This window comes from Suncus etruscus, chromosome 2 (assembly GCF_024139225.1).
Source record: "Suncus etruscus isolate mSunEtr1 chromosome 2, mSunEtr1.pri.cur, whole genome shotgun sequence".
In the NCBI taxonomy this organism is placed as follows: Eukaryota; Metazoa; Chordata; class Mammalia; order Eulipotyphla; family Soricidae; genus Suncus; species Suncus etruscus.
In genome coordinates this window covers 112,102,700-112,127,150 of record NC_064849.1, presented here as the reverse complement: position 1 = coordinate 112,127,150, position 24,451 = coordinate 112,102,700, and the positions used below count along the sequence as shown (strand labels likewise).

General features: G+C 39.1%; 1 protein-coding gene across 1 annotated transcript in view; it reads right to left on the bottom strand.

The window, feature by feature from the left end:
- Window positions 1-21,519, bottom strand: part of NDUFS4 (NADH:ubiquinone oxidoreductase subunit S4) — a 97,061-nt gene extending 75,542 nt beyond the window's left edge. The window contains exon 1 of the mRNA XM_049768144.1: window positions 21,404-21,519. Within this exon, the coding sequence (XP_049624101.1) occupies window positions 21,404-21,501 (98 nt within the window). The 5' untranslated portion in view covers window positions 21,502-21,519. The remainder of the gene's footprint in view (window positions 1-21,403) is intronic.
- Window positions 21,520-24,451: the final 2,932 nt, after the last annotated feature.

Here is a 24,451-nt window from a genome sequence, read left to right as displayed (position 1 = left end):
TTTTAAAAACATACACATGAAGATGATGTTTTGCCGTTTTTTTCTTTTCTTGGGGGAAGGGGCACACCCATACTACTCAAGGGTTACTCCTGGCTCTGCACTTGGGAATTATTCCTGGTGGTGCTCAGGGACTCTAGGAGAATGTACCCAGGTTAGCTGCATGCAAGTCAAGCATCCTAAGCCACTGTATTATCACACTGGCCCCTGAAGATATTTTAATTTAAAATAACTTTTAGTTCTGTTGACAATTATGCAAACAATAAAATATGCAAAAAATATCAGAAATATTGGCAAAAGTTAATCAATTACAAAACTGTTACTGTTTTGGTTGTTTTATACGTCCATCTGAATTCTGTACTTGAAGATGTAAACCAAGGGTTGGAAAGAGCTCAATTTTGCATGCTGAGTGCATGCAAAAGTAGAAGGCTGAATTCAATCAAACCCCAGCACTTCCAGAGCACCAAGCACCACCACAAACAAACACAGTGTGATCAGCCCTTAAGCAACCTGGATATGTCCCAACACCCCTAAAAATGAAATAATAAACAAACCGAAATTCTAATCTCTCCCTGAGCACTGCCAAATATAATCCCCAAACCAGAAACAAACAAAACAAAACAAAAATAAGATTGGCATGGTCTTGATAAGCATGTTCATAATGTTTTTTAAAATATAATTCAGGGGGGGCCGGAGCAGTGGTGCAAGCCCCCAAGCCAGGAGCAATTTCTCAGCTCATAGCCAGGAATAACCCACATGTCATTGAGTGTGGCCCAAAAACCAAATAAATAAATAAATAAAAATAAAATAAAACTCAGGGGTTGGAGCCAACCCAAGTTCAATCCCTGGAATCCCATATGATACCCTGAGCCTGCCAGGAATTAAGTTCTTAGAGCTCAGAGTCAGCCAGGAGTAAGCCTTCAGTGCTGCCAGGTGCAACCCAAAAACAAACAAACAAAAAACCATATATATATAAAATAAAATTTTATTAAGACAGGAATGCTTTGTTTCTAAACAGTGCTTATTTTTATTTTTTCAGTGATTCTCATTTTGTCTCCTTTCAATTCTCAACCAGCAGGCCTCTATTTGGGAATATCTCTAAATACTTTAAAACCCTATTATATCCAATTTACTTGCTTTCATTTCTAAAGTGAACTAAACTATGGAATTTCATGTGGTCTGTCTATGTGGACTTTAACGGCAGAATATTTGATGCTCCAACTCAAAAGTCTGGGTCTATTCAGATAACAAGAACTTTAATATTCCAAAAATCTACAGTTAGCAGCTATTTGTTAGAAGAGAAAAAGAACTATTGGTAATATTTAATGTACAATAAATTTTTATATTTTTCATTCTTTAAAAAATTCTGGAGTCTTTACAAAACCCCAAATCATACAAAAAGCTGTCTTTCTAACATTAATTCCACTTACACTTAATCAGGACACATCATGGAACTATAAAAAAAAATTTTTTTTCGGGCCCGGAGAGATAGCACAGCGGCGTTTGCCTTGCAAGCAACCGATCCAGGACCAAAGGTGGTTGGTTCGAATCCCGGTGTCCCATATGGTCCCCCGTGCCTGCCAGGAGCTATTTCTGAGCAGACAGCCAGAAGTAATCCCTGAGCACCTCCGGGTGTGACCCAAAAACAAACAAACAAAAAAACAAAAAACAAAAAAAACAAAAAAAAAATTTTTTTTTCAGTAATCTATGATTTTATAATCCATGATGGTTTTAGAAACCAAATAGCTATTTCACAAAGGAAATTGATCAAAGGTGCTAATCTGGGCCGGAGAGATAGCACAATGGTAGGGCGTCTGCCTTGCGTGCAGAAGGACAGTGGTTCGAATCCCGGCATCCCATATGGTCCCCCGAGCCTGCCAGGAGTGATTTCTGAGCGTAGAGCCAGGAGTAACCACTGAGCACTGCCGGGTGTGACCCAAAAAAACAAAAACATAAGCAAAAAAATAAAGTGCTATTCTGTTTTAGGAAACACACTGTAAATTTTTGTCATTTCTGTAATTTCCATAATAAAACAGTATGTAGAATTTGAGAATCTACTCTCTCTTAAACACTGTGTTACAGTGAAATTACAAAAGTGAAGAAAAAACAGAATTTCTACCTAGAGGAAAATACAGGCAAGAAATCGGCAATAACAATGAAGTATTTTAAGCAGTAGAAAAGAAAAGAGCTCTAAAACCATGTATGAATCAAGACAAAGAGAGAATCACATCTCTAACATGGAGACTAATTACTAAACTCAATGCTTTAGGCAAAACTGCAGATATTAAGAAATATCTCTGGAAATCCTTTAGGAACTTGCTGAGGATCAAACATCTGGCTGTGGTGGTTGCACCCTTGGCGACAGTTCTGAGATTTGTACTACTTTGTGGAATAAGAACAGTGAGTAAAGCATTAGACTTATGACTGTGGTGCTTACTGGGCATGCTATAGCAGGAAATTACTATGGCTGAGGGTGGAAGAGAGCAGAGCAGCCAGGCTCAAATAGCAAAGGTGCCAGGCTTAATTGCATATGGAGACACTGAGGATTTGAACTCATTATGATAAATAAACTAACTGAGCCACTGGGCTATATTCTTTTGGCTTTTTAGGCTGTTATACATAAATCTTGACTTTAATGAATGAAAGGTTTTTTGGCTTGGGGGCCATCCAACAGTGTTCAGGGGTTCTGCTCAGGGGTCATTTCTAGTGGTGACTGGGGGGACAGGCAGGATGCTAGGACAGCCTCTTGCAAGGCCTATCTTCTGTGCTTTTGCTCTGACTCCCTACAGAGTGAAAAGTTTTATGATGCAAATGAACAGTATGCATTAATACAAATAGTTGAAGTCGTGCTAGATAACAAGATACGAAAAGAATATATTAATCTTTTATTGATGTTTTAGTAAGTTATCACAAAGTTGGTAGAGTAAAACAATGCAAATATACTCTACAGTTCCAGAGTCCAAAATCTTCTATAAGGATATCAGAGTGCTATCTGGTTCCTTCTGGAGGTTCCCACAGCAATTTGTGCTTTGTCTTTACCAACTTAGAGGCTGCTGACACTGCTTATTATACTGTCACTTCACTCCATTCTCTGCTTCCACATGGCATTTCCTTTTCTTTAGATTTCTGTATCTGTCTTATAAGAACCACAATGATTTCACTGGGCTTATCAGGCTAATCGCCCATGCCAAAATCTTCAATTTAATCACATTTATAAATTCCTTTCTCCATATGAACATTACAGTTGGACAAATTTAGGGAGGGAAAGAGATTGTTCAGCATGCCAGAAAAAAATGCAAACAAAAAAGATACATATCAGTTAACTGTCTTGCTTTTATATTTTATGGTGAGGCCACAGAAATTCATTTTGCTATTGTTTCCCTACATATGTGTGTGCACACAAAATATCATATAGTGAAAACTAGAAATCAGTAAGATCTATAAATCAAACTGAGAAATGGTGATAGTTGAAAGAATGGTGAGATGAGTACTGTAAGGAAATTTAAAAAGTGTGACCCAGGGCTGGAGAGATAACATGGAGGTAAGGCATTTGCCTTGCATGCAGAAGTACAGTGGTTCGAATCCCGGCATCTCATATGGTCCCCCATGCCTGGCAGGAGCGATTTCTGAGCATAGAGCCAGGAATAACCCCTGAGTGCTGCCAGGTACAAAAAAAAACAAAAAGCAAAACTAACAAAAGAAATTTAAAAAATGAAAAGACTGGGGGCAGAGCACTGTACAGCAGGTAGGGTGTGTGCCTTGCATGCAGCCAACCTGGGTTTGATACTGGGCATTCCATATGGTCCCCCAGCCTGCCAACGGTAACTTCCTGGCACAGAGCCTGAGCACAACTGGGTATGGCCCAAAAACAAAAACAGAAAGTAGAAAGCCTAAATAGAAGTCAAGAAAGACTCTATCAAAAATAATAAAGACATTTTTTTTGGGGGGGGGGTAATAAAAGGTCATGTAAGATAAGGACTGAGATGAGTCTATTCAGTTAGCAACAGGGTCACAGAAAACCTTGATAAAAGCTATTTCAGAGGAACGGTGGAAGCCAAAAGTAAATTATATTGTTGTACGTCTGGGGAACATTTTCTGAGTATTCAAGCCTATTCCACTGATCTGAGGACCTATCCTTATTCCAATACCATGCTGTTTTGATAACTGTTGCTTTGTAGTACAGTTTAAAGTTGGGAAAAGTAATTCCTCCCATATTCTTTTTCCCAATGATTGCTTTAGCTATTCGAGGGTGTTTATTGTTCCAAATGAATTTCAAAAGTGTCTGATCCACTTCTTTGAAGAATGTCATGGGTATCTTTAGAGGGATGGCATTAAATCTGTATAATGCCTTGGGGAGTATTGACATTTTGATGATGTTAATCCTGCCAATCCATGAGCAGGGTATGTGTTTCCATTTCCGTGTGTCCTCTCTTATTTCTTGGAGCAGAGTTTTATAGTTTTCTTTGTATAGGTCCTTCACATATTTAGTCAAGTTGATTCCAAGATATTTGAGTTTGTGTGGTACTATTGTGAATGGGGTTGTTTTCTTAATGTCCATTTCTTCTTTATTACTGTTGGTGTATAGAAAGGCCATTGATTTTTGTGTGTTAATTTTTGATAAAGGAGCAGGAAATCCTAAATGGAGCAGGGAAAGCCTCTTCAACAAGTGGTGTTGGCACAATTGGATAGCCACTTGCAAAAAATTAAACTTAGACCCCCAGCTAACATCATGTACAAAGGTAAAATCCAAATGGATTAAAGACCTCGATATCAGCCCCAAAACCATAAGATATATAGAACAGCACATAGGCAAAACACTACAGGACATTACAGGCATCTTCAAGGAGGAAACTGCACTCTCCAAGCAAGTGAAAGCAGAGATTAACAGATGGGAATATATTAAGCTGAGAAGCTTCTGCACCTCAAAGGAAATAGTGCCCAGGATACAAGAGCCACCCACTGAGTGGGAGAAACTATTCACCCAATAACCATTAGATAAGGGGCTAATCTCCAAAATATACAAGGCACTGACAGAACTTTACAAGAAAAAAACATCTAACCCCATCAAAAAATGGGGAGAAGAAATGAACAGACACTTTGACAAAGAAGAAATACGCATGGCCAAAAGACACATGAAAAAATGTTCCACATCACTAATCATCAGGGAGATGCAAATCAAAACAACGATGAGATACCACCTCACACCCCAGAGAATGGCACACATCACAAAGAATGAGAATAAACAGTGTTGGCGGGGATGTGGAGAGAAAGGAACTCTTATCCACTGCTGGTGGGAATGCTGTCTAGTTCAACCTTTATGGAAAGCGATATGGAGATTCCTCCAAAAACTGGAAATCGAGCTCCCATACGATCCAGCTATACCACTCCTAGGAATATACCCTAGGAACACAAAAATACAATACAAAAACCCCTTCCTTACACCTATATTCATTGCAGCTCTATTTACCATAGCAAGACTCTGGAAACAACCAAGATGCCCTTCAACAGATGAATGGCTAAAGAAACTGTGGTACATATACACAATGGAATATTATGCAGCTGTCAGGAGAGATGAAGTCATGAAATTTTCCTATACATGGATGTACATGGAATCTATTATGCTGAGTGAAATAAGTCAGAGAGAGAGAGAAAAACGCAGAATGGTCTCACTCATCTATGGGTTTTAAGAAAAATGAAAGACACCCTTGTAATAATAATTTTCAGACACAAAAGAGAAAAGAGCTGGAAGTTCCAGCTCACCTCAGGAAGCTCACCACAAAGAGTGATGAGTTTAGTTAGAGAAATAACTACATTTTGAACTGTCCTAATATTGAGAATGTATGAGGGAAATGTAGAGCCTGTTTAGGGTACAGGCGGGGGTTGGGTGGGGAGGAGGGTGATTTGGGACTTGGGTGATGGGAATGTTGCACTGGTGATGGGTGGTGTTCCTTTTATGACTGAAACCCAAACACAATCATGTATGTAATCAAGGTGTTTAAATAAAAAAAAAATTTAAAAAAAAAAAAAAAAAAAAAGTAAATTATATTAAGTTGGGAGTGCATAGGAGGTCACAATCTGGAAAAGCCAATGCAGGCCATTCTTTTATGTATTTATGAAAAGAACATTTTAAAGAAAAAAATCTAAGATATTCTCATTATCTGAAGAAACTAAAATTTAAGTAAGATTTATTATAAAGGGACTGGAGGGTATAGGGATGGTGGCCCATAGTAATAGTACAGGCAAGACATTTATTTGCATAGAACCAGAGTTCAATCCCCAATACCACATACCGTCTCCTAAATCCCTGCTGGTGAGATACCTGAGCAAAGAGCCGGGAGTAATCCCTGAGCACTGCTGGGTATAGTCCAAAAACAAACAAAAAGGAAAGGGAAAGTGGGAAAGAAAGGAAACAAAACAAAGTTGTTGGTTTTGTTTTTTTGGTTTTTTGGTTTTTGGGCCATACCTGGCTGTGCTCAGGGGTTACTCCTGGCTATCTGCTCAGAAATAGCTCCTGGCAGGCATGGGGGACCATATGGGACACCGAGATTCGAACCAACCACCTTAGGTCCTGCACTGGCTGTTTGCAAGGGAAACACTGCTGTGCTATCTCTCCGGCCCCAGTTGTTGTTGTTGTTGTTGTTTTTTAATAAAAAAGAATGTTGAGGGCGGGAGAGATAGCATGGAGGTAAGGTATTTGCCTTGCATGCAGAAGGTCGTTGGTTCGAATCCCAGCATCCCATATGGTCCCCTGTGCCTGCCAGGAGCAATTTCTGAGCGTAGAACCAGGAGTAACCCCTGAGCACTGATGGTGTGACCCAAGAACAAAAAAAAAAAACAAAAAAAAAGAATGTTGATTAATATTGCTACAATTTTTTAGGCACTACCCTAAACAGTTTATATACTTTATGAAACAGCGTATGAGGTCTACTTTATAGAGAGAAAACAGGTACAAAATAGGTACAGAGTTAGATAGCATTAGTGTTGAGACTAAAGTGTAAGTAGAACTGACTTTAAAAGACATGCAGTTAAGAATAAAGAGAAAAATCACTGAAAATACATTTTCTTTTCTTTTTCTTTTTATGTTTTGGTTTTTGGGTCACACCTGGCAATGCTCAGGGGTTATTCCTGGCTCTATGCTCAGAAATCACCCCCAGCAGGCTCGGGAGACCATATGGGATGCCGGGATTCGAACCAGCGACCTTCCGCATGCAAGGCAAACACCTTACCGCTGTGCTATCTCTCCGGCCCCTGGAAATACATTTTAAAAAATAAACAAAAGACACTAAGAAGAGATTATTAAGGGAGCTGGTATAGCAACAGATACAGAACAAAAAATTAAGAGTAAAACAAACCAACCACAGGGCCAGAGCAGTGGTGCAGCAGTAGGGCATTTGCCTTGCACATAGCTGACCTAGGATGGACCAAAGTTCGATTCCTCTGCATCCCATATGGTCCCCCAAGTCAGGAGCGATTTCTGAGTGCATAGCCAGGAGTAAATAAGCCCTGAGTGTCACCTGGTGTGCCCTGCCCTCGCAAAAACAACAACAACAACAAATAAAACAAAAATAAAAACAACCAATAAAAAATAAACCTATGCCCTGGGACTCAAAGAACATAGTACACATGTTTTGTATGCAGGAGATCCAGTTTCAATTCCTACCACCACATGGTCCCCTGAGCACTACTCTAAGAGACCTGGAAAGACTATTGTGTGTGGTCCCAAAAGAAAACAAACAAAAGAAGAAACCCCAATCCTAATGATGGACCACTTAAAAGCAGTAACTAAGATGAACATAAATAAATCATGAACATCATCAACAACAGAATGATAATTCAGGGAGCTGGGGTGGGGCATACTCAGCAATGCTCAGGGCTTACTCCTTCCTGGCTCTGTGCTCAGGAATCACTCATGAAGAATTTAAGGGACCATGTAGGGTATTTGGGATCAAACTTGGATCAGTGCAACGTAAGCACTCTTCCCTCTATATTATCTCTCTAGCCCCAGAATGATGTTTTAACTATGGGAAGAGAAAATCAAAATCTGTGAAATGAACTCAGATGTAGATTATATACATCTGAGTTGTAATTATGCAATGAATTGGCACACTAAAACATATTAATAAAATGGAAGAAAATATTACCACCATATAATCATATGTAATGGTAGAAGAGGAACTAGAGCCTAAAAGTCAGTGGTAGGAAAAAACTATCTTAACTTTCTTAACTAACTTATCTATCTTAATTGTTTTAACTTTTAATTGTTGATCTTTCAATCACTTAGGCATTAACAGTAAGGAAAAATAGGCTTTTCCTAAAAACGTGATTATTTAAGTTATATTTTCAAATTCAAAGAATTCTGTGGTTTGATTTTTATTTGCTAAGACATTATACAGAGTCCATGGTCAAATACATGGCACTCAGGACAATAATACTTTGCTGCCACGAATACTTTAAACATGAAATTGTATATAAAAAATAATACTTCCATGGAGAATGTCTATTGATATTTATTGGTTACTTAAAAGATCTCAATTTCCAAATCCTTTGTCTTCTCTTTCAGAGTCTTAGCAAATAAATCAAATTTCAATAAGTAAGTTATTTGCAACTCTAGGAATAAATCAAATCATAACTGTCAACAGATCATCTAAAATGGAATCATTTGCTTTTATGAGACCAAGTAACAAAGTAAAGCCAATACCTTGGTGCCTACGTGCTCACTAAGTGACAGTTATTAGAATTATCACTTGAGCTCCTCAACTCCCTCACACCTTCAAAAAAATAGATTAGAGATCATTTTTGTTCTTGCTGTTGTTTTTGTGCCACACCTGGGGCCACTCATGGCTCTGCTTTCAGTAATCTCTCTTGGCGGGCTTGGGGAACCATATGGGATGCCAAGAATCAAACCTGGGTCAGACACATACAAGGCAAAAACATCCTACCCGCTGTGCTATCGCTCCAGCCCCAGGTTAAAGAGTGTCTTGAGTTGTAAGGAAGTCTGTGACACTTTTTCATGCTTCTGTCACATTCCCTTAGCTCATATATCATTTTAATCACCGCTATAGTTCAGACTCTAGCATTCCACTTCCGGTAAACAATCACGTCTAAGTGTCTTCAGAAGCCCCAGTACCGCTCAAAGCGCTAACACCTTCAATGGAAAGGAATAGAACCAGAGGATACATATTCAACTTTCCTCAAATGGGTCATGCTAAGATTTCAGTGTAACTAAGCCTTTTATTAGTCACAGAATGAATGGCAATATTATTTTTTTTTCCTGTTTTCCCTCTACCACTCCTGAAATCTTCACTTCTAATTCCTTTTTTTTTTTTTTTGGGTCACACCCAGTGGTGCTCAGGGGTTACTCCTGGCTGTCTGCTCAGAAATAGCTCCTGGCAGGCACGGGGGACCATATGGGACACCGGGATTTGAACCAACCACCTTTGGTCCTGGATCAGCTGCTTGCAAGGCAAATGCCGCTGTTCACTTCTAATTCCTAGATCAGCTCTCAGAGTATGGTATAAACCAACCAAGACCCATGTGCTGACTCAGAACTCTAAGAAGTCAATGAAACAGACAGCCCACAAGACTCTGAGAATTGATCTAGTTTTTGCTTGAACTTTTCTATCCTACAAACTCATCCCCAAAGAAATAAGAAATTATGAAAAAGAGTGGAGAAAGTAGTCAAGTCTGTAGTCTCTTTTGAGACTAGAAAATAATTATAAGAGGCAGGGATATTAGAAGATATTACAAGAATATTACAAGAGGCAGTGGTACAGTAAAGGTATGAAGCCTTAGGTTCAAAACTCACATGCACATGCACACAAGCCCCCTAAGCTATGCTAAATATACACTGGAAAAGCAGCAATACCCTACTGAAAATGGTGGCCAATAGGAAACTGAGGTGGAATTAAAACTTAGGTAACATCAAGTTTGTAGAGGTAACTTATTACTTAATAGGTGCTTATTGATCCTAACAACCCTCTTGGGCCCCTGAGACTGCCAGGAGTAGTTTCTGAGTGCAGGGCCAGGAGTATTGCCTAAGAACCACTGAGTGTGGCCCATAAACCCCCCAAAATAAATAAATAAAATAAAAAAGAAAAAATAAAATATCTATCAGAGTACCAATTCAAATTATTGAATTTTTAAAGATTTAAAACATTTATTTTAAAAGATTTATTGGGCTGGAATGATAGTACAGCAGGTGGGGTATTTGCCTTGCATGTGATTGACCTGGGTTGGATCCCAGCATCCCATGAGATTCCTTGAGCCGACCAGGAGTAATTACTGAGCACAGAGCCAAGAGTAACCCTTGAGCATCACAGGGTGTGGCCAAAAAAAAAAAAAAAAAAAAGGATCTATCACCTGAAGATTGATGAAAAAGATCAAGTGTGCTGCCAAGAATTAGTGCTGAAAATTGGAGCCAGCAACCAAGGGAAATAGATTATTTTGAAGGAAATTAATATAAATCAAATTTTGTAGGCTGAAACTGAAGCAATTTTTAAAAGAAAAAAGATGAAAAAAATAATTAACAACTCATTTTATAAATGCAGCATTACCCTGACACCAATACAGTACCAAAAGTCTACAAATATTTTTATAAACAAAAAGCAGTATGATCATACAAAGAAAATTATTCATCAATAAAAAGAGAGCTCAGGGGCCAGAGCGATAGCACAGTGGTAGGATGTTTGTCTTGCACATGGCAGATCCAGAACAAACCTGGTTTGATTTCCCGGAGTCCCATATTGTCTCCCTACCCCTAGCCAGAGCGATTTCTGAGCTAATAGCCAGGAGTAACCCCTGAACATCAACAGGTGTGGGCCCCTCCCCCGAAAAAAGAGATAGCTCAAAGGGCTATTGCAGCATATGTTTTGCTTTCAGGACCAGAGTTTGAACCCCTAACTTGAACACAGGCAGGTATGATCCCTCCACCACCCCCCCAAAAAAGCATGTGTGTTACAGATTGAATAAACCTTTGAAACACTAACTAAAAAAGTAAAAGAAACCCATATCAAAATAACTCAGAATTCTATTTGTCTGATGTCTTCCTAATAGGCTTATCCATACAGGCAGAAAGTAGATTAGTGGTTACCTAATGAACAAAGAAGGAGGAGGGGAAGAGAGAGTGCAGGGTTAAGGCAGATGAGAACAGGAAGCTACCACTCCCCAACACAGAATCTGGTGTAGCACCACCCTGGTGTGGTCCCAATCCCCACCCCTCCAAAAAGGCACAAACAAGGAATGACTGCTAGTGGACATCAAGTTCTCTCTGGAGCAAAGAAAATATTCTAAAATTGACTGTGATAAGTTGCACAACTCTAAATAAGCTGGAAACCATCAAATCATACACCTAATAAGACTAAATTGTAAGATATATCTAATAAATACTAGTGAAAGACTATTGTACACCCATTAAAACTACTAAATTTTTAAAATACTGATTCTACCAATATTAACAAAGATGCAAAACAACTATATACATTGCTGATGTAAGTGGAAAAAGGTACACTTTGGAAACCTTCTTGTAAAGTTAAATATGTTTTACCTATACACCAACACAAACGTATCTGAATCTATATGCTTTCAAGTTGACCAAGCATTAAATATCTAAATGCTCAAGGTTCAGGGCATTAACCATACAAAACTATATTCTTTCCACAAAATATCATCTTTATCATACAAAAGTAAATGAGTTATTTTATGTTTCAAATGTTTTAAATGAAATCCTAATAAAAGTCATATAAAAATCTATTCTACAACTCCAAGTCCTATGTTTCCAATCCTCATATAATATAATATATAATATAATCCTCATATAATATAAATTCAAATTACTAATGTCTAATTTCATCAGATTTAAAAGGCAAAAGTCTGATGGAGGGAAATGAACACTCTGGTGGAGGTGTGGTATGGAATGTTTTATGCAGAAAACTCTACCGTTATCAATATTGTAAACTACACTGCCTAGAGTAATTTTTTGAAAAAAGAAGCAAAGATTATAAATAAGAATTATATGTCAATTTTTCTAAATTTTTTAAGGAAATCTCTTTGAAAAGTGCTCTTTCCAAACAAAGAACAGTAGTGCTCCAAAGAACCAAAACATCTGGATTCACTTTAAAGCTCATCAAGAAAGACTGACATTTTTAGGAGAAGCATATGGCTTGTTGAACATTCATCTAGAACGGGATCTTTTGTCTAGTAAGCCTTATTCAAGGACCATTTACTTATATATAGAATGATGAATAAAGCAAAGAATACATTTTGAGTACTAGAAAAAAACACAAAGAAATAATCTCTTCATCTAGCTTTGTTAAGAACACAGCAAAACATTAAAAGAAAAAAAAAAACCAACAACATTAAAATATTTATTCTCAGAGAAAGTACTCTCAACACCAAAATTCCAAGAAATCATTGAAACAAAAAGAACTCTAGAAAAGCATGAAACTTTCTTAGAGAACTATATCCAGCCAAGACCACCTCCTATAAAAGGCATTTCCATTTTAAAGGATAAAACACTTTCTTCTTAAAACTCTGAAGGGCAGAGTTCAACAGCTGTGCTATATTAAACCTGAGCCCTTCCAAAAGGAAGAACAGAGTCTCTAGAGAATGAGTAATATGGCCTGCTTTCTGCAAAATTATCAAAATGTCTGCTTTGCTTCAAAGTTTCTCCAAGGAGAAAAAAAAAAGCCTCCATACTGTGCATGGGTGAAAAGCATAAAACAATTTGGATTAGGAAATTATGCAAAAACTGAAGTATTTTTGTTTGTGAAAATCTTCATTTCTCCCCACCCCTCACCAAGGAAAAATACACTTCAAAATAAAACAACTGTTTTTTAAAGGCAGTTTCAGCCCCATTTTTTCCATAAGAAACCCGTACCACAGAGCTAACCCTAAATCTAAACCAATACATACTGTAAGAAAGGTATTCAAAATTTTAATGCCTACAGCAGGTGATTTTACTGCACAACCAAGATTTAAAAAGCACTAAATAGAGAATGAACCCATAAAAGAAAATTTAAGCCAAGTGAGTAAAGGCAAAGAAAGATCACATTTAAACAACTAGTTCTAAAAGTTGTATTCCCCTATCAAAATAATTCAATAGCAGACATGAAAAAGAAAACTTAAAATAGAAATTAAAAATTGCTTGGGTCTTGCTTAAAGGACAAAAAGCTTAATGAGTTTGTTGAAATATCTCAATATTTAGACAAAAGTTGTTATAAAGAATGTAGTATCCGTGAAAAATCAGGTATAGGCAAGTTTCATCAGTATCTCTGAACATTGCAAATTAAAAAATAAAAGTTATAATAATTCATGTATTATATGCAATTATCTATCAACCTTAAAGAACTTAGGTTTTAATCACAACAGAGTAAATTTCTACCACCAAAGCATCAATAAGTCTAATTTTATACAAAAGTTTAACTGGTTCAGTTGCTCTGTAGACAGACCTCATGATGGATGAAAAGGGGTAGTGAGTGAAACTGCTAAAGGAAAGCAGACCAGCCAAAGAAGGATACAAAAACACTCTTTTTTTTTTTTTTTGGTTTTTGGGCCACACCCGGTGACGCTCAGGGGTTACTCCTGGCTATGCGCTCAGAAGTCGCTCCTGGCTTGGGGGACCATATGGGACGCCGGGGGATCGAACCGCGGTCCGTCTCCTAGGCTAGCGCAGGTAAGGCAGGCACCTTACCTCGAGCGCCACCGCCCGGCCCCGATACAAAAACACTCTTAAAAGACAGACACAGACCATGTTTTAAAGGTGGCAGACTGGTGTTTTCCTTAAAAATCACTGAAATAAGGTATATATTTGATATTCATTATTTTACACAAATATACTTTCAGATGAATCCAATCACCAATACAAAGTCCTCACCAAAACAATTTTGAAGTTTAAGAAAAAAAATTCTTACTACCAAAAGAAACTCACTCTAATTTCTCAACTGGAAACACCATACAAAATGAGTAAAGGAATGAAAGTAAAGAGCATCAGATAGGCCCGCAAACAAAGAACATGTTTGCTAAAAGGAAAACAGCAGAGATTAATATTTTAATTTAGTATTAATTAGACAAAATTATTCTCATTATAAAAAAATCAATATATTCCTTTAGACTGCTAAATCATACCATTGCCTAGAAATAAAAACTGGAAAGTCTGGGGCTCAAGAGCTAGTATACTGGGTAGGGCTCTTGCCTTGTTCTTGGCTGACATGGTTTGATCCCAGGCATCTCATATGGTTCACTGAGCCTGCCAGGACTAATTCTGATTGCAGAATCAGAAGTATAATCTTTGAGCATCACCAGGTGTAGACCAATATTTAGAATAAATTTTAAAAAGAGCTGCAGAGTCTAATAACATTTAATTACAACTAATTCAAAATCAAAAAGCTCCCATTTTCTATGAGTAATATTTCTCAAATATAATTAATTTCCATATTGAGAATGTTGGGTGCCATACCCCATAGTGCTCAAGGAACCATAAAATTCTGGGGATTATACCCAGGCCCCCAGATAGCAGAGCACACACCTTAACCCTTTAAGCTATGACCCCAGCTTTGTTCTTTTAATATAAATATAAAAATAAAAGAGAAAACAAGACAACTGAAAATGTACTAATACACTTAGAATGAATGAATATAAAAAATTTGTAAGACAGGTTCTATTAAAAAGTTCATTTTGAGGGGCCAGAGAGATAGCATGGACGTAAGGCATTTGCCTTTCATGCAAAAGATCGGTGGTTCAAATCCCGGCATCCCATTTGGTCCCCTGAGCTTGCCAGGAGCGATTTCTGAGCGTAGAGCGTAGAGCCAGGAGTAACCCCTGAGTGTTGCCAGGTGTGACCCAAAAAACAAACAAAAAAAAGTTAATTGTTGGTTACTATACTAAACTCAGATCACTACAATATTATGAAGATACTGTATATTCATATTATATAGGTAGATGCCTACTTGGCTTTCACTAATGAAGTTGTTAATGTAAATATTGTCTATGACTTCATGCTTTCTTAGACATTCATAATCACTAAATATGCACTTAATCATTTATGTGATAAGCATAGTATAGAAGTATTACACTGGTTAGATAGTATTTAACTATTTTCAGCCCTTCACAATACTGTAACCTCCCACCTATTGTATCATATAGCCACTGCCGTGTGCTAAAATTGCTCAATTGTGAGTATATAAGTGCTTGTGTGTTAAAGGGAGGTACCATGATTCCCAGCACACTGGGAGTGGCACCGAGCACTGGTAGGACCAAGAGTGACTGTGTTGACAGTGGGTAGTGTGTTTGCCTTACACATGTTGATCTGGGTTAAAATCCGAGCATCCTAGATGTCTCCAGAGTCTGCCAGGAGTAATTTCTGAGTGCAGAGCCAGGAGTAATCCTGAGTTACTAGTGTCTATCCTAGTGTAGCCCAAAAACAAAAACAAAAAAAGTGACTGTGTTGGACTGAGAGACAATACAAAGAGTTAAGACCTTATATATTCCAACCCTGGTTTGATGTCCAGCACCACCTAAGCAGTCCCCTAGTACCTCTAAAACGTTTCCCAAGCAAAGCCAGAAGCACCACAACACCACTGGGTGTGACCCTAAAGATCCCAATCTCCACCCCAAAAATGTCAGGATATTATGCTAACATAACCAAGAAAGACCCTGTGGTGGCTGGCACAAGTACAGTGAATAGGAAAGTTGTCTTGCACACAGCAACCTGAGTTCCATGACACTAGCACTGCCACGTGTGGTCCAAAACACAAACAAAAAACTAATGAAGAAAATTAAATGTGGGCCCGGAGAGATAGCACAGCGGCGTTTGCCTTGCAAGCAGCTGATCTAGGACCAAAGGTGGTTGGTTCGAATCCCGGTGTCCCATATGGTCCCCCATGCCTGCCAGGAGCTATTTCTGAGCAGACAGCCAGGAGTAGCCCCTGAGCATCGCCGGGTGTAGCCCAAAAACCAAAAACCAAAAAAAAAAAAAAAGAAAATTAAATGTTTACTATTTATGATAACAGAACAACTAATTATGGGTATTTTAATAAGAAAAATATGCAAAACAATAAATCCTATTAGAATATACTTCAGAGACATTTCAAACTTAGAAAGTTGATGTTGATGTGTTCTAAAAACTAATAAAGTGGGTATCCTTTATAGAAGAATTTGTTTATCCAGCTGATCTGAAGTAGAAGCCAACCGACTGGTTTTAAATGTTCTAAGAGTTTCTCAAATTCATGCTGAGATAATTTCCCAGAAAGGTGTAACAGACACAGAACTCTGGTCAACCCTTGGACTCTTACTCATCAAAGGTCCCTGCAGACTCATAATTTCATACTGGCTTATCTAACGATGAAAAAGAAAATAGAGCCACAGATTAGAGACAGAGATTGAAGCACAAAACAGGCCTCAAAAAAAAAAAAAAAAAAAAAAAGTCCCATACAATCACTGACATCAGCTGCAGATCTACAATTCTAAGGAGCTCCTTGTGTTTAAGGCTCAAGTCCAAAATAAGAAATAATGGCCAATATTAGGTGCCATATAAGAACAGATAGTCAAAACCAAAAACTAAAGACCACTGCATTAAATATCTTAAGTCTAAGTACTTCTCTGGAAATACACTAGCATTTTATCTGGCTGTCCATTTAATATACTACGTAAATAGTTCAACTTCCCCACAACAATGCCATAGAATCCCTTGGAAAGTCCAGAAATGTAAGGGTAGGTGTAGATTTAGGAATTTAGGTAGATTTAAGTGGATTTAGGAATTTTCCCTGCTTCTCAATCACTCCAGGGAAATGAGAAACATGTGAAAATTGAGACTTAATTTGGGGAAATGAGAAGTAACATGGAAAATTGAGATTCACATTACAGCACAGAGCACAGAAACTAGATCAGCTGAAACACATACAAATTTTCTCACCTGTATATTTTTGTTTGTTTGTTTGCTGGTTTGGCTCATATACCTTTATAGTAGTTAACTATACTATATAGTATATACTATATGCTATAGCATATATATATATATAGCGTATATAGTATATATTATATGTGATATATATAGTATAAATAGTATATAGCATATACTATATAGTAGTTAACCAATCTATAGTAGTTAACTATCTTTCTAATAGGTCCTTTTTTTTGTGTTTTGTTTTAGTTTTTTTGTTTTTGGGCCACACCGGTGACACTTGGGTTATTCCTGGCTATGTGCTCAGAAATGGCTCCTGGCTTGGGGACCATATGAGATGCCGGGGGATTGAACCGACGTCCGTGCTAGGTCAGCCGTAGCAAGGTAAACACCCTACTGCTATGCCACTGCTCTGGCCCCATTAGGTTCTTTTTTTAAAAATATTTTCCCAGGGCCCGGAGAGATAGCCTTGCAAGCAGCCGATCCAGGACCAAAGATGGTTGGTTCGAATCCCTGTGTCCCATATGATCCCCCGTGCCTGCCAGGAGTTATTTCTGAGCAGACAGCCAGGAGTAACCCCTGAGCACTGCCGGGTGTAACCCAAAAACCAAAAAAAAAAAAAAAAAAAAATATATATATATATATATATATATTTTTTTTTTTTCCCAACTATCTTTCTTGTCAAATGCCTGATTCCATCCTCCCTCATTTTATGAAAGTGATCTGAAATGTTAGCTCACTTGCAACAGCTTTTCTAAGTATCATGATAACATCAATCTCGTTCCATTTGTTTGGAGACCACACTCTGAGATGTTCAGGGGCTACTCCTGGGATCACTCCAGGTGATGCTTGGTGGACTGACCATATATTGTACTAGGGATTGAGCCCAATTGATTGCGTGCAAGGTGAAGGCCTTATCTGCTATCTCTCCTGCCCTAAATTGATTTTATACTGGGATTTCCCAAATTAATTTGTCCTCTCTTCCCTCAACTTTTTGAAATCCTCATTACTCTCAAGTCACTAATGGATGAGTGGGTGATGTGGTTCAGCAATAGAGAGCATGCTTTCAATTACAATGAAAAGATTTGCATACAAATGTAAAGCAAAAATATAGAAGGAAGAAGGCTTATCAGTTTTGATGTGGGTTGTTTTTGTTTGTTTGTTTGTTTGTTTAGGGGTGTTGGGCCATACCTTGAAATGGTCAGAGGTTACTTTTAGCTCTGTACTCAGGATGCTGGGGATCAGACCCAGTATAGCTGCATGTCAGACAAGCACCTTACCCACTGTACTATCATTAGGGCCCCAAAAGCTTATAAATTTTATTGCATCTCAAGGTCAGATTTTTTTTTTTTTTTTTTTTTTTTGGTTTTTGGGTCACACCCGGCGGTGCTCAGGGGTTACTCCTGGCTGTCTGCTCAGAAATAGCTCCTGGCAGGCACAGGGGACCATATGGGACACCGGGATTCGAACCAACCACCTTAGGTCCTGGATCAACTGCTTGCAAGGCTAGCACAGCTATGCTATCTCTCCGGGCCCAAGGTCAGATATTTTTTAAACTAAAAAGTGACTCAGAAAAAATAAACTTGCAATTTGATTTGTTTTCTTTAGTTTTTGAGTTTTTAGAATGTTAAAATTATATGATTTTAAGTTTTATGTTATTTCCAAAACTCTTCCAAACATCTGCAAGGAAATCCTCACAACTGGATAAATGTTGCTAATTATCATATTTCCAAAATCTAGTCATTTCAGCAGCTGGAGAGATAGTATAGTGGGCAGAAAGCTTGCTTAGCTTACAGTTTGATACCAACACCCCACATGTTCCCCTGAGCTCTCCAGGAATAATTCCTGAGCAGAGAGGGCTGTGGCCCCAAAACAAACAAAAAGCTATTAAGTTCATTTCAGCTAGTATAACATACATTGAGAAAATTTGGTTATGGCTTAAAGTTTAGATGATGTTGCCATGTTTTGATTATGAAGGCAACCATGGTCTTTTAAAATTGATTTTCAATTCTTGAGTTACTGTGAATGCATATGTTACTATGAACACATATACATATGTGAATACATAATCTGTACAATGTTTTTATGTTTGTTTTATTATACCACACTCTGAGGTGTTCAAGGGTTATGCCTGGGTCTAAGCTCAAGAGCTCAAGAGCTCAAGTCTTAGGAGACTATATGGAATGCGCGGGATAGAACCGTGATTGGCTTTTTGCAAGGCAATAGCTCTACGAGCTGTACTATGGTGCCAACTCCAATCTTCAAAATATCTTAAAGAACAAGTACTCACTGAAAGACTTCTATTCTGGCCCCAATTCAGACAGAGGAGCATGTTATCCAACAGAAATGATTCTAGAGATTTCAGAAATAGTGCAGTACAGTATAGTACAGTAAATCAGTTGTTCAATTCTTAGTACAGCCTAATTTTTTTAAAATACACCAGGAGATCCCTGATAACAAGCCTTGAGCACAAGTGAGTATAGCCCCAAAGCAAACAAAACAAGGAACATTTTGCATCCTTCAAGTTTCTCTGCTTATAGAACAGCTAGCCACAAAACTTATTTACCTTTCCCCAGAAGTCCTGCACTATCTTTATTAAACATCCATCTCAGAGCCGGAGAGAGAGCACAGTGGTAGGGCGTTTGCTTTGCACACAGTCAACCCAGGACAGAAGGTGATTGAATTTGCAGCATCCCATTTGGTCCCCAAAGCCTGCCAGGGGTGATTTCTGAGCACAGAGCCAAGAGTAACCCCTGAGTGTCTACAGGTGTGATCCAAAAACAAACAAACAAACAAAAAACCATCCATCTCATATCACTGTCTTCAAGCTTAGTGACAAACCACTTACAGTCAAAAGCATCCAAGGATTCAAGGACTCTTATTTCCCACCCAACACTCACTATTAAAAACCTAAAATAAAACACACCTTCAAAAATTACTCATGAATTTTTCTATATATGGATATACATGGAATCTATTATGCTGAGTGAAAAGTCAGAGAGAGAGAGAGAGAGAGAGAGAGAGAGAGAGAGAGAGAGAGAGAGAGAGAGAGAGAGAGAGAGAGAGAATAGTCTTGCTCATTTATGGGATTTAAGAAAAATAAAAGACATTATTGTAACACTGCCCAGAGACAATAGAGATGAGGGGTCTCAAACTCGCGGCCTGCGGGCCCGTTTGCAACATTTTGTGGCCCTGCCCTAGAGGAATTTTTTTTGTTTTGTTTTGTTTTAGTTGTTTGGGTCACACCCCCCAATGTTCAAGGCTTACTACTGACTTTGCACTCAAGGATCACCCCAACTTTGCCTCCTGAGGCCCCCAGGTAAATTGAGTTTGAGACCCCTTCTAGACTCTAGAAGGACTGGCTCAAGATATGAGGCTCACCACACAAAGTGATGAGCACAGTTAGAGAAATAACTGCACTGAGAACTATCATAACAATATCAATGAGTGAAGAAAGTAGAAAGCCTGTCTCGAATACAGGCGGGGGGGGGGGGGGTTTGGGAATGGGGGGAAGATGAGGCAATGGTGATGAGAATGTTGAACTGGTGAAGGGGAGTGTTCTTTTTGTTTTGTTTTTGTTTTTGTTTTTTTGGGTCACCCCTGGCAGCGTGTTACTCAGGGGTTCCTCTTGGCTCTACGCTCAGAAGTCACTCCTGGCAGGCTCGGGGCACCATATGGGATGCTGGGATTCAAATCACGATCCTTCTGCATGCAAGGCAGAAGTCCCACCTCCATGCTCTCTCTCTGACCCCAGGGGAGTGTTCTTTTTATGACGGAAACCCAACTACAATCATGTTTGTCATCAAGGTGTTTAAATAAAGATATTATTTTTTAAAAATAAATAAATTCAAAAAATTGTTCATGATTGGGCCCAAGAGATGGTACAGCAGGGAAAGCACCTGCTTTGCTGCTTTGCATGGGGCTGACTAGGATTTGATCGTCATCATCCCACATGACCCCTGAGAGTAGAGCCAGGAGTAAGCCTATGGCCATTGCCAGGTCTGACCCCCAAATGAGAGTAGAGCCGGGTCTGACCCCCAAATACACCAAAAAGTATTTAAAGAAAGAAACCAAGTTTTCCTTCCAAGCAGGTCCAGAGGAAGAAAAGAGCCTCCACGTTGAGAAACCTGATGGATTCCACGCCAACCCCTGAAAAGGAGAGGCTGTCTGAAGAACGACTCACGTGAGGGGGGGGACAGGTGAAACTCGGGGTGCAGATAGGCTGGGGGAGGGGCAAAGAGACTCCTCCCCTTCTCGGGGCACCCCACCCAGCAGACCCTCTCCAGACAACCCCCCACGGCTCCTCCTCCCGGCTCCAGGCATTCACGCCCCCGAAGTCCGACCAGCGCTCCCAGATCGGGCCGAACCCCCAAACCCGCCCGCCCGCCCGTCCCGTCCGAGCAAAGGGTCAGCGGAGGACGCTCGGGGCAGGCCGCCTCCCAGGCCGCAGACATCTCCGCGGAAGCAGACGGACCCTAAAACCTTCAAGAGGGGTCCTGCCGGTTTCATTACCTGGTCGGGACCCGGGAAACACACACGGCGGCGTTAACCGCGGCCCTTTTCCCCCATACTGCTTGTCTCAGCGCCGCTGACATTGAGACCGCCGCCATCTTGCTCCGGGCAGCCGCCAGGACGGGTCGCCGCTAGGGACAAACTTTCTCCGTTCTCAAACCAGTTCTTGCGCCTTCCTAGGGTGGTCTCCTCTAGTGAGAGTTTTGATGAACGCTTGGGATTTAGAAAAGAGGCGAAAGGTTTAAATTAAAAAAGAATAAATAATAAACTTCTATTTTGTATTCTCTATTAGAGAATAAATGTTTTCTAATAAGACAGAACATCTAATTCCACAGTGAATTAAAGTGAACTTCTAAAATGAATGTTTACAGTAATGAAATAGTTAAAATTTAATTTCCAATTGTATAAAGGCTTAGAATTTCTACAACTTATCAGCTTATAGGTTAAGATGAAATAAAAGTACACAATAATATATTAGAACCTTGAACATGGACTATGATCAAAATAAAAAGGCAAGGTTTAATATAGCAAAATATAAATAAAACAAATTTTTATTATTATGTTATATAATTCTTATTTTTCTACTTACCTTTAGTATGTGGCAAAATTATTGATCTTAGTTCTATAATATTGTTTAGATTAAAAGTTTTCTTGCTTTCAAAAAATAAATTAATTAATTAAAAAAGAAAAGGAGAGGAGAGGAGAGGAAGAGAGAGAAACAGGTCTGAAAGAAAAAGGACACCTGCCTTAAGGATAACTGTTAAGGTCTGCGACTTGCACTCCCTGTCTAGGCATCCAAAATGATGATGAAAATTAAAAAAAAAAAAAAACAGAAAGAAAATAATTGAAAACGTAAACACCTGCAACTCATAATTTTTTTTTCAAAGGATTGAGAATATTTAGGGGGTTGAACCCACTGGAAGAGCCAGAGGGCTCTTTGGGTTCTTGAGAACTGAAAGTAGTACTTTTCCAAAGTGTTGCCAGATTCACTCTGCAGGCCCTAGGGGACAAACTGTGTGTGTTTGATGTTTTCAAGTTGTAATGACCACTTTTTCCAAATGAAGTGCTGGGCACATGGGCTGGCTATGTTTTTTTTTAACCTGTGATTTTATGCAAAAAAAAACTAGTGCAACAATATTTTTTATCACTTTTCCTATTAAATCTTGACTATATGCACTTAATCCATAGGTACAAGAATATTATTGAATACTCTGTTCATAAAGAAAAAATGTTCCGAGATGTGTATTGTATGTTGTTAATATGAAGAACTATGGTTGGGGTACAGAGGTTAGGATGCTTACTTTGCTTGTGGGCAACCCGGGTTCCATCTCCAGCTCCCCGATATGGTCCTCTGAGCACCTCCAGGTGTGATTCCTAGCTAAGAGCCAGAAGTAAGCCTTGAGCACCACTGAGCGAGGCACCCATCAAAACCAAACTAAAACAAACAAAACGATGGTTAGAGGGGCAGAACAATAAGACAGTGAATAGGACACTTGTTTTGCCCGCTGCCAACCTGGTTCAATTTGAGAAATCCTGAATTGTCCCCAGAGTCCTCCAGAAGTGATTCTTGAGGTCAGAACCAGGAGTGAACCTTAAGCACCCAGATATGGTCCCCAAACCAACAAAAAGAAACAGAATGATGCTTAGGTCTGTAGAGATAATTCAGCAATCAGAGGGGTCCAGACTGAATTTTAGCCTCTATACCTGGGCCGGAGAGATAGCACAAGGATGAGGCGTTTGGTTTGCACACACCAGACTCCGGACAGACCTGCTTCAATTCCCGGCATCCCATATGGTCCCCAAAACTGCCAGGAGTGATTTTTTTTTTCTTTGGTTTTTGGGCCACACCCGCGGTGCTCAGGGGTTACTCCTGGCTGTCTGCTCAGAAATAGCTCCTGGCAGGCACGGGGGACCATATGGGACACCGGGATTCGAACCAACCACCTTTGGTCCTGGATCGGCTGCTTGCAAGGCAAACGGTGCTGTGCTATCTCTCCGGGCCCGCCAGGAGTGATTTCTGAGCACAGAGCCAGGAGTAACCTCTGAGCGCTGCTGGTTGTGGCTCCTCCCACCCCCACATAAAAAACCTCTACAACTCCTGGTCCCCAAAACACCATCAGCTATAGTTCTAGACCTTGGTTCGATCACCAGCCTCCCATTTGGTCTTCCCAACCCAGGAGCAACATTTGATCTCTCCAACCCAGGAGCGATTTCTGAGTGCATAGCCAGGTGTAACCCCCGAGAGTTGCAGGGTGTGGCCAAAAAAGGAAAAAATAATAAAAATAAATAAAAAGCTTAGTTTGAAATGTTTTTAGTGTTGGTTGTTTTATAAGACATTTTAAAGGAATAAGATAACAGGAGAATGGGGGCTGGACTAGTTTCTTCATTTGGTCAATTCAAGAAGAATACAGGAGAGGGAGGAAAGAGGCAGGGTCAAAGAGAGATCAAGTCATGAGAAAATGCATAGAAAGATGAAGGACGCTGGGAGAGAAGTCTCAGAGCAGATTTTTAATTTTTTGTTTTATAATACTTGTAGGTTTCAGAGGAAGTTGTTAAAGTAATTCTGTGAGGTCTGCGCATCCTTTGTCTAGTTTGCTGCATTCATTGCATCTTATTTAGGTTCATTAGATATCAAAGTGAGAGAACTGACAGGAGTATAAAGCATGTCAGGTTCACATGTGTAGATTTGTGAAGCCACTATCATGATCAAGATATAGAACTTGATCACCATAGAAATCTCCCAGGTGCTTTTCTCACCAAGCCTTCACTCCTCATCTGTTTCTTTTTTTGTAATTTTGACATTTCAAGAATAGCACATGAATAAAAATAAAATATAAGAGTTCTAAAGATTTAATTCAGTATACCTAATATTTTATCAAATGACTATCGTATGCAATTTTTTGCCCGATAATGGGGTGCAAGATGAGAGTGCATGACTTATTTGTGAATATGTGTGAACTAAATAGTCTGAATTGGCACACCTTATTTCTTTTGATGGTTTTGTCTTGTTTTTGTTTGTTTTTTTGGTTTTTGGGTTACATCTGGCAG